The sequence below is a fragment of the Ursus americanus genome, chromosome 17 (genome assembly GCF_024610735.1).
Source record: "Ursus americanus isolate L20-20 chromosome 17, mUrsAme1.1.p, whole genome shotgun sequence".
Classification (NCBI taxonomy): Eukaryota; Metazoa; Chordata; class Mammalia; order Carnivora; family Ursidae; genus Ursus; species Ursus americanus.
This window is the reverse complement of record NC_142143.1, coordinates 18989904-19002791: the sequence shown is the minus strand read 5'-3', so window position 1 is coordinate 19002791 and position 12888 is coordinate 18989904. Positions and strand designations below refer to the sequence as shown.

Here is a 12888-nt window from a genome sequence, read left to right as displayed (position 1 = left end):
ATCACCTGTGGTATTTTTAAAGCAATGCAACTGTTCAGTACTCTTCTTTGCACTTTGTGATTCAACAGAGTGGGATCTGGAATTGATATTTTAAACAAATACTGAATATGATTCTGATAATCAGGCAAATTTGGGAAACACTGGTCTAATCATACATTAAGTGTTTCTGCAATTCTTTTAACTTCCCTTCTTTATTTGGAACAGCTATTTGAATGTGAACAATCATATTTCCAGTGTTTGTTAGGAAACCTGGCTTCTTCCCTAAAACATAAAACCTGGCAATAAGGCAGTGTGGATAAAAACTCTAATTCATAATTTCCTTTATGCCACTGTAAAAGTCACAGAAAAGTTAAATAGCATACTCAAGGTAGGAGGTGGGGGAAGTGGAGAGATGGGGAGCTGTTATTTTGTGTTCAGGCATTCTGACTTTATAGCCAGGCCATACCACCTTCTCATTCAGCACTGCACAGCCTTTCCAGGGATACCTCTAGGGGCGGAGATCTCCTGACATTAAAAAAGAGCCCTCTTCTATTGTTGGACACCTCTAATTTCTTCCTTGCAATAGATCAAACTCCTTCTTCCTATATATTTCTCACATTTTTTAGGTCAGCCTTCTAGAGCAGGAACTGCAACCTAAATTCATTCAGGTTCAGGCTTAGTATAAAGAAATAATTGATTTCAGGTTTTTTAAAACACTTGTCTGTTGAACATAGTTGGTCCAGTCTTTGGTTTGCTTTAGATCAATATTAACTAACTTAATTTCCCCTTCCACATAATAACAGTTTTCATATTAGAAAGCAATGTCATGTTTCAGGTCAGTCCTCACTACCTCCTTCCTAGCCCAAAACACTCTGTGTTCTTGGACAAGCTGTTTAAACTTTTTGAGACTCAATTTTCTCATGTGTGATTTAAGGATAATAATACTTATTGAAATGATTTTAAGATTAAAGCAATGTAGGATTCTCGGTATTCAATGAGAGGTAGCATTTCTGTTACCTTGTATCTAAAGGTACATATTTTAAATATTTTATGTGTGTATAACTGCACCTATATATATCATCTATATTACTGTATATCACCTATAACTAAAATATTTCCCTTCACCTTTCAAATCAGGACAGAAGTAACTTTGTTGAAATAACTTGCTTTAAGAAAAATTTTTTAGTTTTGTTGTTCATGGTTCTCATCCTTTTCTTAAATGTGTTAGTTTGATTTATAAGATCAAAGTTGTATTTTTTGAAAAGTGTTGATTAACTTTGAGAAGTTTATTTTCAAGCTTATAAGCATATTGTCATTTCTAATACTATTATAAAGGTGATCTTATTTCTATTTTCAGCATTGCGGGGGGTCGGATACTCTCAGTGATAAAGATGCAGCTGATTAAAGGCCAGAACAGCAGGGACCCTTTTTGTAAAGCAGTAGAGGAAGTAACGCAGGATTTGGATTTGAGGATTAAAAATATTATCAATTCTCAACAAGGAGATGTAGCTGTTAGTACCACTGACGTCAGTCCCGCACGGGTAATGAGCTTTTTATTTTTCATTATCCTTCTATACAAAACATTATCGCTTCTACTTGTTAATAGAAATGTTTTACTATTGCTACTTAAGTCAGAAGAATGTTTTTCCTGTGTTATGAGATGTTAAAAATTTAAGTTTCTCAATAGGATTATGTAGGATTATGTTCAACTTGAAATAAATTATAACATCTTTGGGCCAAATTGTATTTGTTAAAAGTAGCGTGGTGGATAATCTTCAGTATCCCTTGTAGCACTAGAAATTTATAATTCTTGATGAATATTAAAGTGTTTTATAATATTTTTCAATAATTATTCCTATGAAATCATTATTTTGCCATTTATTCAAATATAAAATAAGAGCAAGGTTTCTCCGGTTCTGGCCCCAGTACTAGGTACTCTGTAGAACAGCAACAGAAATGGTTTCTATTTATTCTTCTTTAATAGAATTTTTTTCATCTTTATGATCTGCTGTTTTCTACATCTATTACCAGCCTACTGCAAACATTAGGAATTTCTCCTATAATTAGAAATTTCTTAAGTATATATTCCCGGAATGTTTACCTCTTTCTTTCTTTCTTTTTCTTTTTCTTTCTTTCTTTCTTTCTTTCTTTCTTTCTTTCTTTCTTTCTTTCTTTCTTCTTCCTTCCTTCCTTCCTTCCTTCCTTCCTTCCTTCCTTCCTTCCTTCCTTCCTTCCTTTCTACATTGTACGGTACAGTAACTATAGTATTATAAGAGAAATTGGCTACCATCTTTTTAGCTCTAAAAAAGAATTTGGGCATATGTGTCACAATCCATTTGTTGCAGTTTAATCCAAGCAGCAAAAGCCCCTTTTCCTTAGGTGTGATTGTGATAATCAGTGTCTGAAGAAAGAATTTGCTTATGTTTTATTATTCATCTATTCACGGTCCTTGGGAACCATTTTTAGGTATTTTTCTGTAACAATACATGTTTTCAGATTAATTGGAAGGTGGGACATAAGGGAGATTCTGGGTTGTTGCCCCATGTGTTTTGTGTGTGATAATGCTTCCTGTGGAGTAGCTTGGCTCAAAAGACAACCAAGTTATTACTAAAAGTCTAAATCAGAAACTGTCACAATTCAGGTAATTAAGAGCGCCAGTTTCTGCCATTTCCTGTCACAAGAAATAAAGATACAAACAACCTGGTTCTTAATTTTACGTTTTCAACCAAATCAGAAATCTTTGAAAAATACTATCCAATAATTCTCAATAAGTTAATATTAAACAATATGGACTTTTCTCCGGTACTAATGAAAAATATATGTTAAGCACATATATTGTGATAAGCCATTACTATTGTGATAAACACATATAATGTGATAGCAATCATTATTGCGATAAGCAGTTTGTTAAAATTTAAGTGTAGCTATACAGTACAGTTTGGTCAAGCCCAGGAGAGAAAGGAGGTCAAGACTATGTTAATGACAGTTGGGGAAAGTGGCACAACTACAACAGATGTCCCAGACGTTATTTAGGCACAATGTCTAACATACTGTATGGGTTGGGCACTATCATTCTATCATCAACCCTATTTAACCAGTGATTAAACTGAAGCACAATGAGGTTAAGGAACTTTCCCAGAATTATACAGTACATACTACTGGTAAGTTGGTATCAAACCCAGCTAGAAATATTTTCAGAGTTTGTGCTTAGATGTGTCTGCATATATTATATTATCATCTACTTTCCCTTATTCTGTCTAGTCACTAAGTTTTGCTAGCTTTCCTCTTTTAACCTGCTTATTCTTTATCTGCACTGCTACTATTTTAGTTCATTGCGACTACCTTCTTCATTTCCAAGCTGGACTATTGCAGCCTCTTAATTTGTGGCCCTGTCTCCAGATTTAATAACATTCTTACGCTGGAATATTTTATGCATTGCCATCATTTTTTTATAATCTAAGTAGGAGCATTTATGTCCTTGATTAATAAAGCAAAAGATTTTAACTCCGTTAACAGACTGATTTATAATTTCTTTGCCAGATCTATAGAGCTTTCGTAGGTTCGTCTCACGTAACTCCCTCTCTGTTACCCTGTTCTTCAGCCATATCATGTTAACCTGGTCCTTAATTGTGCCACGTTCCCTCCCACGCCTGTGTGTCTCCTCCTCCATGATGCCATCTTGATTCCAGAGTAAATCGATCACTACCTTTGTGTGCTCCTCCTGTACCGTGTATAGATTCTGTTAGAAACAGCACTTAGTACTTTGTAATGCAGTTGTTGGTTACTTACGTACTTTATCAAGGAGACTTTGGGTGCCTTGAGGCTGTGGTTTTTACCTTTGTAGCCTTAGCTTCAAATACTGTGCTTAGCACTTGGTGTGTCTTTATCAATAGATTACTGAATGAATGAATGTTAGCTCTAAATTTTTGCATTTGAATAGATCTTTACAACCATCCCCGGGGTTGGTATTCACATCAATGGAACCCCATCTCTCTTTGGTATAAGAGAGAAAAAATACACAGGGAGGCCAGTCATGAGGCTACCTAGGGTCACATAGCTAGATAGTTACTAAATTTTATGACTTAAAGCCAGATGTTATTGAAATGGAAAAGAATGGCTGATTGCCCCAACTTTGGTGATTGTTACATTTGGTTAATAGTATTTTTTGTTCCAGCCAAAATCTTATGCCATAAACCATGGCACTGCATACTGTGGCAGAGATACTGTGAAAACTTTACTAGTCCTTTTGGATGAAGAAGCAGCCAGTATGCCTACCAAAAACAAAGCAGAGCTTTTATATGACGATGAAAACACAATTCATCATAATGGAACTTCTATTCTTACACTTTTTAGGTAAGTAATGTGGAAGTTACACGTATGTGAATGCTAACTCTAGTCTATAAAGCGAATTTTTTTAAAAAACACCTCATTGATTAAAAAGAAATACATTATGATAAGAAACTTGGAGACTACAGAAAACTGAAGAGAGAAAACAAAAGTTAAAGGGAGATTGAACATTTGGATATGAGAACGTTTTTATAAAAACATAATATTTTGTGAGAGAATATGACAGGTATTTTTGTTTTTAGTTTTTTGCGCTTATTTTTTGCTTTGGAAATATTTATTTCCTTTCCTGTGTGTGTCAAAAAACTTTGGTGACTGCTTTTACTTACATTATCTCAGCTCTCATAACAACATCTTTCAGTAATAGCAAACAATTAGGTACTTGAGAGACAAAGATTAAGTAATTTGCCTAGGAGAGTACAGTTATTAGCAAGTAGCAAAACTGCCTTGCTCCAAAACGTAAGGTCTGTCCTCCAAGGATTGTGCTGCTCTGCGTGAGAACAGGAGAGAGAGTATACACCAGACTCACATTGGAATTGACATCTGTTGATTCTTCCTCTTGTGAAGAAAAATACTTACCAAAATAGTTTTGGTATTGTGTGCAAGACATTGACACGCTTCAGTTTTAATAATAACTAGGTCAAACATTGAGTAGGTTGGTGATATTTTGCATTAATGAACATTCATTTATAGAAACATGTAAAATTTTAGAACAGCAATTTTAAATTTTATTTAGTACATTGTGGAGAAACTTTACAAAGTCATCCTACTTGTTTGCTCTCTTCCATTTTTGTCTTCTCTTTAAAGAGAAACTTTGTGATGGTCTGTCCTTCAATGTTGTCCTCCAGTTTATTTAAATCTCTTCACCAGCTTTTAATGATTATTCTTTTATATTTGGACATGATGTAATTCTCCTATGTTCTACCTTAAAAGTGTTCAAATATTTTCCTAACAACGAAAATTTTTTTATCAGTGATTTACAAAAAAAGTGGAAAGAAAAAATGAATCTTTTTTTTTCTTCTTTTACCTTACTTCTGTTTAACAAAGTTTGCTTTTTAGGTAAAAACATAAATGATTAAATTTTCTCTCAGATTCAATTCTATCATTTCTTTAAGAGAAAGTTATTTTGTGTTTATAGAATTTTATTAAAATCAATCCCTACATCCATGTTAAAGAATTTTTTTTCTCAACCACGTGACCAAACATATTTCAATTGTTTATAGTTACCTTACCATTTGCAATTATCCTTGTGCAGACAAGGGCCAATTCATGGTAAAGTCAATTTTTTCATGGTCTGCATTGAAATGATAAAATTAAGGACAATGTGGTGTATGAATATAAGTGAATGTAAGGTTATAAACTAGTGTTTCTTAGAATAGACTCTTCTTTATTCTTATATAATAGTCTTTTGAGTTAAAGAGGTTATGACTCTGGCTCTGTTAAGCCAGAAAGGAATTTATTGAGGAATCCAGGTTTGCCTGGTTCCAAAGCTCCAGCATTTCTTTCTCCATTGTGCCTTCTTTGACCGTCCTATTTCTAAACTGTATTTTTCTCTTGAATTCCCCTGCCACAGCATTTGTCCTTTTTTATTTTAAATTTTAGTTGTGTGGATATCTTATTTCCTTAGGCTTCAGGATGCCTGAATTCAGGGCAGTGACTGAATCTACTTTCTATCCTTCATAATATCTTACACAGTGCCATATGTATATTAGAAACTCAAGTATGTAGTGACTGAATTAATTAACTTAGCAAATTATTAATATTTAGAACTCTCAATAGTAATACACTTTTATGCAGTATTATAAACAACTAGATTTAGTTGTCTTTTTATTTTATTACTGCTTTTGGGTAAGGGAGGGGCAAAAACAAGTTAAAAAGCTACCTTTGTTTATATATTTTTACTTTTTTTGGACATAGATCTCCCACACAAGTGAATAATTCATCAGTGAAACCCCTAAGAGAACGCATCCATAAGTCAATGCAAGAGAAAAAAATTAAGGTATAGTTTAATGTACTGTCATAAAAATGATAAAAATGGTTTTATTAGTAGAAGAAATATAGAAAGCTGAGCTGGATATTATAAATATACATTATACATGGAACAATACGAATTAAATGGAAAATGAATTATGATACTGACATATAGAAACTTTCCTTTTATATAATCTTGACTAATTAGTCTTTGGCTTATTCCACCTGCTGGACCTGAAAGAAGGAAAGGAATAAGTTCTTGCTATTGTAAGTGTTCCATAAATATCTGTTCAGTGAATGAAGGGGAAGACATGATTTTCTCATTTACATTTCTCACATTTTATTTTTTTTTATTTATTTTTTATTTTTTTATTTTATTTTATTTTTTTTATAATGATTTTTTATTATATTATATTAGTCACCATACAGTACATCCCCGGTTTCCGATGTAAGGCTCGATGATTCATTAGTTGTGTATAACACCCAGTGCACCGTGCAATACGTGCCCTCCTTACTACCCATCACCGGCCTATCCCATTCCCCCACCCCCCTCCCCTCTGAGGCCCTCAGTTTGTTTCTCATAGTCCATAGTCTCTCATGTTTCATTCCCCCTTCTGATTACCCCCCCTTTCTTTATCCCTTTCTTCCCCTACCGATCATCCTAGTTCTTATGTTCCATAGATGAGAGAAATCATATGATAGTTGTCTTTCTCTGCTTGACTTATTTCGCTTAGCATTATCTCCTCCAGTGCCGTCCTTGTTGTAGCAAATGTTGAGAACTCGTTCTTTCTGATAGCTGAGTAATATTCCATTGTATATATGGACCACAACTTCTTAATCCAGTCATCTGTTGAAGGGCATCTCGGCTCCTTCCACGATTTAGCTATTGTGGACATTGCTGCTATGAACATTGGGGTGCATATGGCCCTTCTCTTCACTACGTCTGTATCTTTGGGGTAAACACCCAGTAGTGCAATGGCTGGATCATAGGGTAGCTCAATTTTTAACTTTTTAAGGGACCTCCACACTGTTTTCCAGAGTGGCTGTACCAACTTGCATTTCCACCAACAATGTAGGAGGGATCCCCTTTCTCCACATCCTCTCCAACAATTGTTGTCTCTTGCCTTGTCTATTTTTGCCATTCTAACTGGCGTAAGGTGATATCTCAGAGTGGTTTTGATTTGAATTTCCTTGATGGCTAATGATTTTGAACATTTTTTCATGTGTCTGTTAGCCATTTGTATGTCTTCATTGGAAAAGTGTCTGTTCATATCTTCTGCCCATTTTTTGATTTGTTTATTTGTTTCTCATGTATTGAGTTTGAGAAGTTCTTTGTAGATCTTGGATACCAGTCCTTTATCTGTAGTGTCATTTGCAAATATATTCTCCCATTCCGTGGGCTGCCTCTTAGTTTTTCTGACTGTTTCCTTGGCTGTGCAGAAGCTTTTTATCTTGATGAAGTCCCATAAATTCATTTTATCTTTTGTTTCTCTTGCCTTTGGGGATGTGTCATGAAAAAGGTTGCTTTGGCCGATGTCGTAGAGGTTTGCTGCCTATGTTCTCCTCTAGGATTTTGATGGATTCCTGTCTCACATCGAGGTCTTTCATCCATTTGGAGTTTATTTTTGTGTATGGTGTGAGAGAGTGGTCAAGTTTCATTCTTTTGCATGTAGCTGTCCAATTTTCCCAGCACCATTTATTGAAGAGACTGTCTTTTTCCCACCGGATGTTTTTTCCTGCTTTATCAAAGATTAGTTGCCCAAAGAGCTGAGGGTCCATTTCTGGGCTCTCTATTCTGTTCCATTGGTCTATGTGTCTGTTTTTGTGCCAGTACCATGCTGTCTTTGTGATCACAGCTTTGTAGTACAGCTCGAAATCCGGCATTGTGATGCCCCCAGCTTTGTTTTTCCTTTTCAACAGTTCCTTGGAGATTTGGGGCCTTTTCTGTTTCCATACAAATTTAAGGACTATTTGTTCCAGTTCTTTGAAAAATGTCCTTGGTATTTTGATCGGGATAGCATTGAAAGTGTAGATTGCTCTGGGTAGCATGGACATTTTAACTATGTTAATTCTTCCGATCCATGAGCATGGAATATCTTTCCATCTTTTTGTGTCTTCCTCAATGTCTTTCAAGAGTGATTTATAGTTTCTAGAATATAGGTCCTTTATGTCTCTGGTTAAGGTAACGTATGGTTTTTGGTGCTATTGTAAATGGGATGGATTCCCTAATTTCTCTTTCTTCGGTCTCGTTATTCGTGTATAGAAATGCAACTGATTTCTGAGCATTGATTTTGTATCCCGCCACGTTACTGATTGCTCTATAACTTCTAATAGTTTGGGAGTGGCTTCTTTTGGGTTTTCCATATAGAGTATCATGTCATCTGCGAAGAGAGACATTTTGACTTCTTCTTTGCCAATTTGAATACCTTTGACCCCTTTTTGTCATCTGGTTGCTGTTGCAAGGACTTCTAGTACTATGTTGAATAATAGTGGCGAGAGTGGGCATCCTTGTCGAGTTCCTGATCTTAAGGGAAACGCTTCCAGCTTTTCCCCATTGAGAATAATATTTGCAGTAGGCTTTTCATAGATGGCTTTTATGAGATTGAGAAATGTACCTTCTATTCCTACACTCTGAAGGGTTTTAATCAGGAAAGGATGCTGTATTTTGTCAAATGCTTTTTCGGCATCGATTGAGAGGATCATATGGTTCCTGAGTCTTTTCTTGTTGATATGATGTATCATGCTGATTGATTTGCGAATATTGAACCACGCTTGCATCCCAGGTATGAATCCCACTTGATCGTGATGGATAATCCTTTTAATGTACTGTTGGATTCTATTAGCAAGTATCTTGTTGAGGATTTTGGCGTCCATATTCATTAGGGAAATCGGTCTGTAATTCTCCTTTTTGAGGGGGTCTTTGCCTGGTTTGGGGATCAAGGTAATATTGGCCTCATAGAATGAGTTTGGTAGCTTTCCTTCTGTTTCTATTTTTTGAAATAGCTTTAGGAAATAGGTATTATTTCTTTGAATGTTTGGTAGAATTCCCCAGGAAAACCGTCCGGGCCTGGAGTTTTGTTATTTGGAAGGTTGTTTATCACTGACTCAATTTCTTCATAATTAATTGGCCTGTTTAAGAAATCAATTTCTTCCTGTTTCAATCTTGGTAGTTTATACGTTTCCAGGAAGGATTCCATCTCTTCCAGATTGCTTGGTTTATTGGCATATAGCTGTTGATAAAAATTTCTAATAATCCTTCCAATTTCAATGGTGTTCGTCGTGACCTCTCCTTTTTCATTCATAATTTTAATAATCTGGGTCTTTTCTCTTTTCTTTTGGATAAGTGTTGCCAGTGATCTGTCAATTTTATTGATTCTCTCAAAGAACCAGCTTCTAGTCCTGTTGATCTGCTCTACTGTACTTCTGGTTTCTGCTTGATTGATTTCAGCTCTAATTTTGGTCAACTGCTTCCTCGTGCGTGGATTAGGCCTGTCCCTCTGTTGCTGTTCCAGCTTCTTGAGGTGAGAATATAAAAACTGCATTTTAGATTTTTCTATTCTTTAGAGTGAGGCTTGGATGGCTATGTATTTCCCCCTTAGGACTGCCTTTGCAGTATCCCATAGGTTTTGGACTGTTGTATTTTCATTCTCATTGGTCTCCATAAATTGTTTAAGTTGATTTTTGATTTCCTGGTTTATCAAGTCATTCCTGAGCAGGATAGTTCTTATTCTCCAAGTGTTTGAGTTTCTTCCAAATTTTTCCTTGTGGTTGAGTTCCAATTTCAGAGCGTTGTGGTCTGAGAATATGCAGGGGATAATTTCAATCTTTTGGTATCGGATGAGACCTGTTTTGTGTCCCAGAACATGGTCTATTCTTGAGAATGTTCCATGGGCATTAGAATAGAATGAGTATTCTTTGGTTCTGGGGTGTAGTGTTCTATATATATCTATGAGGTCCAACTTGTCGAGTATGGCATTCAAAGCCTTTGTTTCTTTGCTTAGTTTTTGCCAGGGTGTTCTGTCTATTTCTGATAGTGGAGTGTTCAGTTCCCTTACAATTAACGTATTTTTATCTATGTGTGTCTCTTTATTCTGGTTAAGAGTTGGCTTGTGTATCTTGCTGCTCCCCTGTTGGGGGCATATATATTTATAATTGTCATATCCACTTGTTGAATACTTCCTTTAAGAATAATATAGTGCCCTTCTGCATCTCTAACTATAGTCTGTAGTTTAAAATCCAATCTGTCTGATATGAGAATTGCTACCCCAGCTTTCTTTTGAGGTCCATTTGCATGAAAGATGGTATTCCATCCTCTTACTCTCAGTCTGAATGCATCTTTGGGTTCGAAATGAGTCTCTTGCAGACAGCAAATGGATGGGTCATTTCCTTTTATCCAATCTGCAACCCCGTGCCGTTTTATGGGAGAATTTAAGCCATTCACATTAAGACTGAGTACTGAGAGATATGATTTTAATGTTGCCATGTTGCCAGTAAAGTCTTTGTTTGTATTGGCTGTGACTTTCTGTTCTGTATCACTCTTGGGGCCTTTTTACTTTTATAGAACCCCCCGTAATATCTCCTGTAGGGCTGGTTTCGTGGTTATGAAATTGGTTAGTGACTGGCGATTCTGAAATGTCTTTATTTCTCCATCAATTCTGAATGACAGCCTTACTGGATAAAGGATCCTTGGCTGCATGTTTTTCTCTGAAAGAGCTTTAAATATGCTCCCCCAACCCTTTCTCTCATTCCAGGTCTGTGTAGACAGGTCTGACGTAATTCTTATACCTTTGCCTTGGTACGTGAGAAATTTCTTTGCCCTGGCCGCTTTCAATACTGTATCCTTGGATCTAATATTTGCGATTTGCACTATGACGTGACGTGGCATAGGTTTGTCGTGGTTGAGCTTGGGAGGGGTCCTCTCTGCCTCTTGGACACGAATGTTTGTTTCCCTTGCTAGATTAGGGAAGTTTTCAGCTACAATTTGTTCAAATATCTCTTCTAGACCTCTGTTTTTCTCCACCCCTTCGGGGATGCCCATGATTCTAACATTGGATCGTTTCATTGAGTCAGTAATCTCCCATAACCTACATTCGTGGCCGTGGATTTTTTTAAGACCATCTTCTATTTTCATTTTTTCCTCTATTAACCCATCCTCCAATTCACTAGCCCGTTCCTCTGCTTCTGTGACCCTGGCTGTCAGAGCCTCTAGTTTTGCCTGCATTTGGCTCATAGAATTTTTAATTTCTGTCAGATTCGCTCTCATTTCTGTCCTTAGGGATTCTATATTCTCAGTACCCTTTTCGTTAATAGTTTTTTCAATTCTACTCATCATTTTGACCATCGTTACTCTGAATTCCATTTCTGATAATTTGGTTACATCCATATCCATTATTTCTGTGGCCGAGGCCACAGACTCATTGTCTTTTCTTTGCTGTGGGGGGCTTCTCCTTGTTGTCATTCTGTTGAGGAGAGGTTGCGGGGTTGTCCAGAGCCCAAATTATTGACTGGGTCCCAGGCCGTGCCCCTTGTTTTATAGGGATCTTAGGGATGTGGCCTTCTTCTTTAAAGATTTTATTTATTTATTTATCTCAATACTCAGCGCTGGAGATGTTCATTTGTAGAGATCCAGATGTATCTTCCTGCGTCTCAGGCTGATTCCGTGGTTATTTAGGCTGGTCTGGTACCTATCCAGCTCGACTCAGGGGACCGGCTGAAAAAGGGGTCCCCTACTCCTCCGCCATCTTAACTCTCCTCTTAATGTCAATCAACTTTAATTGAGTCATGTAACACAAAACATTTCTTTGAATTTGAGGATGGGTTTCCTGGTGAGTTGAGATCCAGAATTACATTCAGCTCTGCAGGTTTCTATATGTGACTATGATTAAGTTCTTTAACATTTTAGAACTTCAGTTCACAGATCTAGTATATGATCCAGACAGTCCACTTCCAGGTATTACCCAATGGAAATGAAGACATATATTTAAACAAAAACTTGAACATGAATGTTGATAGCATCTTTATTTGTAAAATGTTTCTGTAGGTCAGCGAGCTTGACTGTTCTCTGCTTCAGATCTCACAAACCCAAATTCAGGGTCTCAGCCAGGCTAGGTTCCCATCTGGAGTATTTGAAGAAGAATTTGCTTCCAAACTCATTCAAGTTGTTGGTAGACTCCAGCTCCTGAGTTGTAGGACTGAGGTCCCGCTTTTTTCACTAGCTCTCCGTCAAGGGGTACTCTCAGTTTCTAAAGGCTATCAGCCAGCATTCCTTTTTATAGTGCTTCTTCCTTCCTCAAAGCCAACAGCACATTAAATCAATCTTGCTCTTTGAATCTCTTGACTCCTCCTTCTGTTCCATTTCTCACATTTTAAACTGAATCTTGAGAGACTACATGAATTGCATTTTGTTCCTGTCTAAGGACATAACGGCAGAATATCAATAATTGTAGATTAAGACTAGAAGAACATTTCACATTGTTTATTGACTGGAGCTATTCTTTATGTTTTTATATCTTTATTTGATTTGAACTAAGTTTTCCTGTCCTCATTTCAAATATTTGTGCCTGTAAGTAGCTAATAATATGTTTTTTAAATGCT

At 36.3% G+C, this 12888-nt stretch overlaps 1 protein-coding gene across 1 annotated transcript in view; it reads left to right on the top strand.

Moving 5' to 3' along the window:
* Positions 1-12888, top strand: part of PARPBP (PARP1 binding protein) — a 74341-nt gene that overhangs the window by 47303 nt on the left and 14150 nt on the right. Inside the window, exons 7-9 of the mRNA XM_045780028.2 lie at positions 1337-1520; positions 4154-4332; positions 6241-6322. Coding sequence (XP_045635984.2) covers positions 1337-1520; positions 4154-4332; positions 6241-6322 — 445 coding nt within the window. The remainder of the gene's footprint in view (positions 1-1336; positions 1521-4153; positions 4333-6240; positions 6323-12888) is intronic.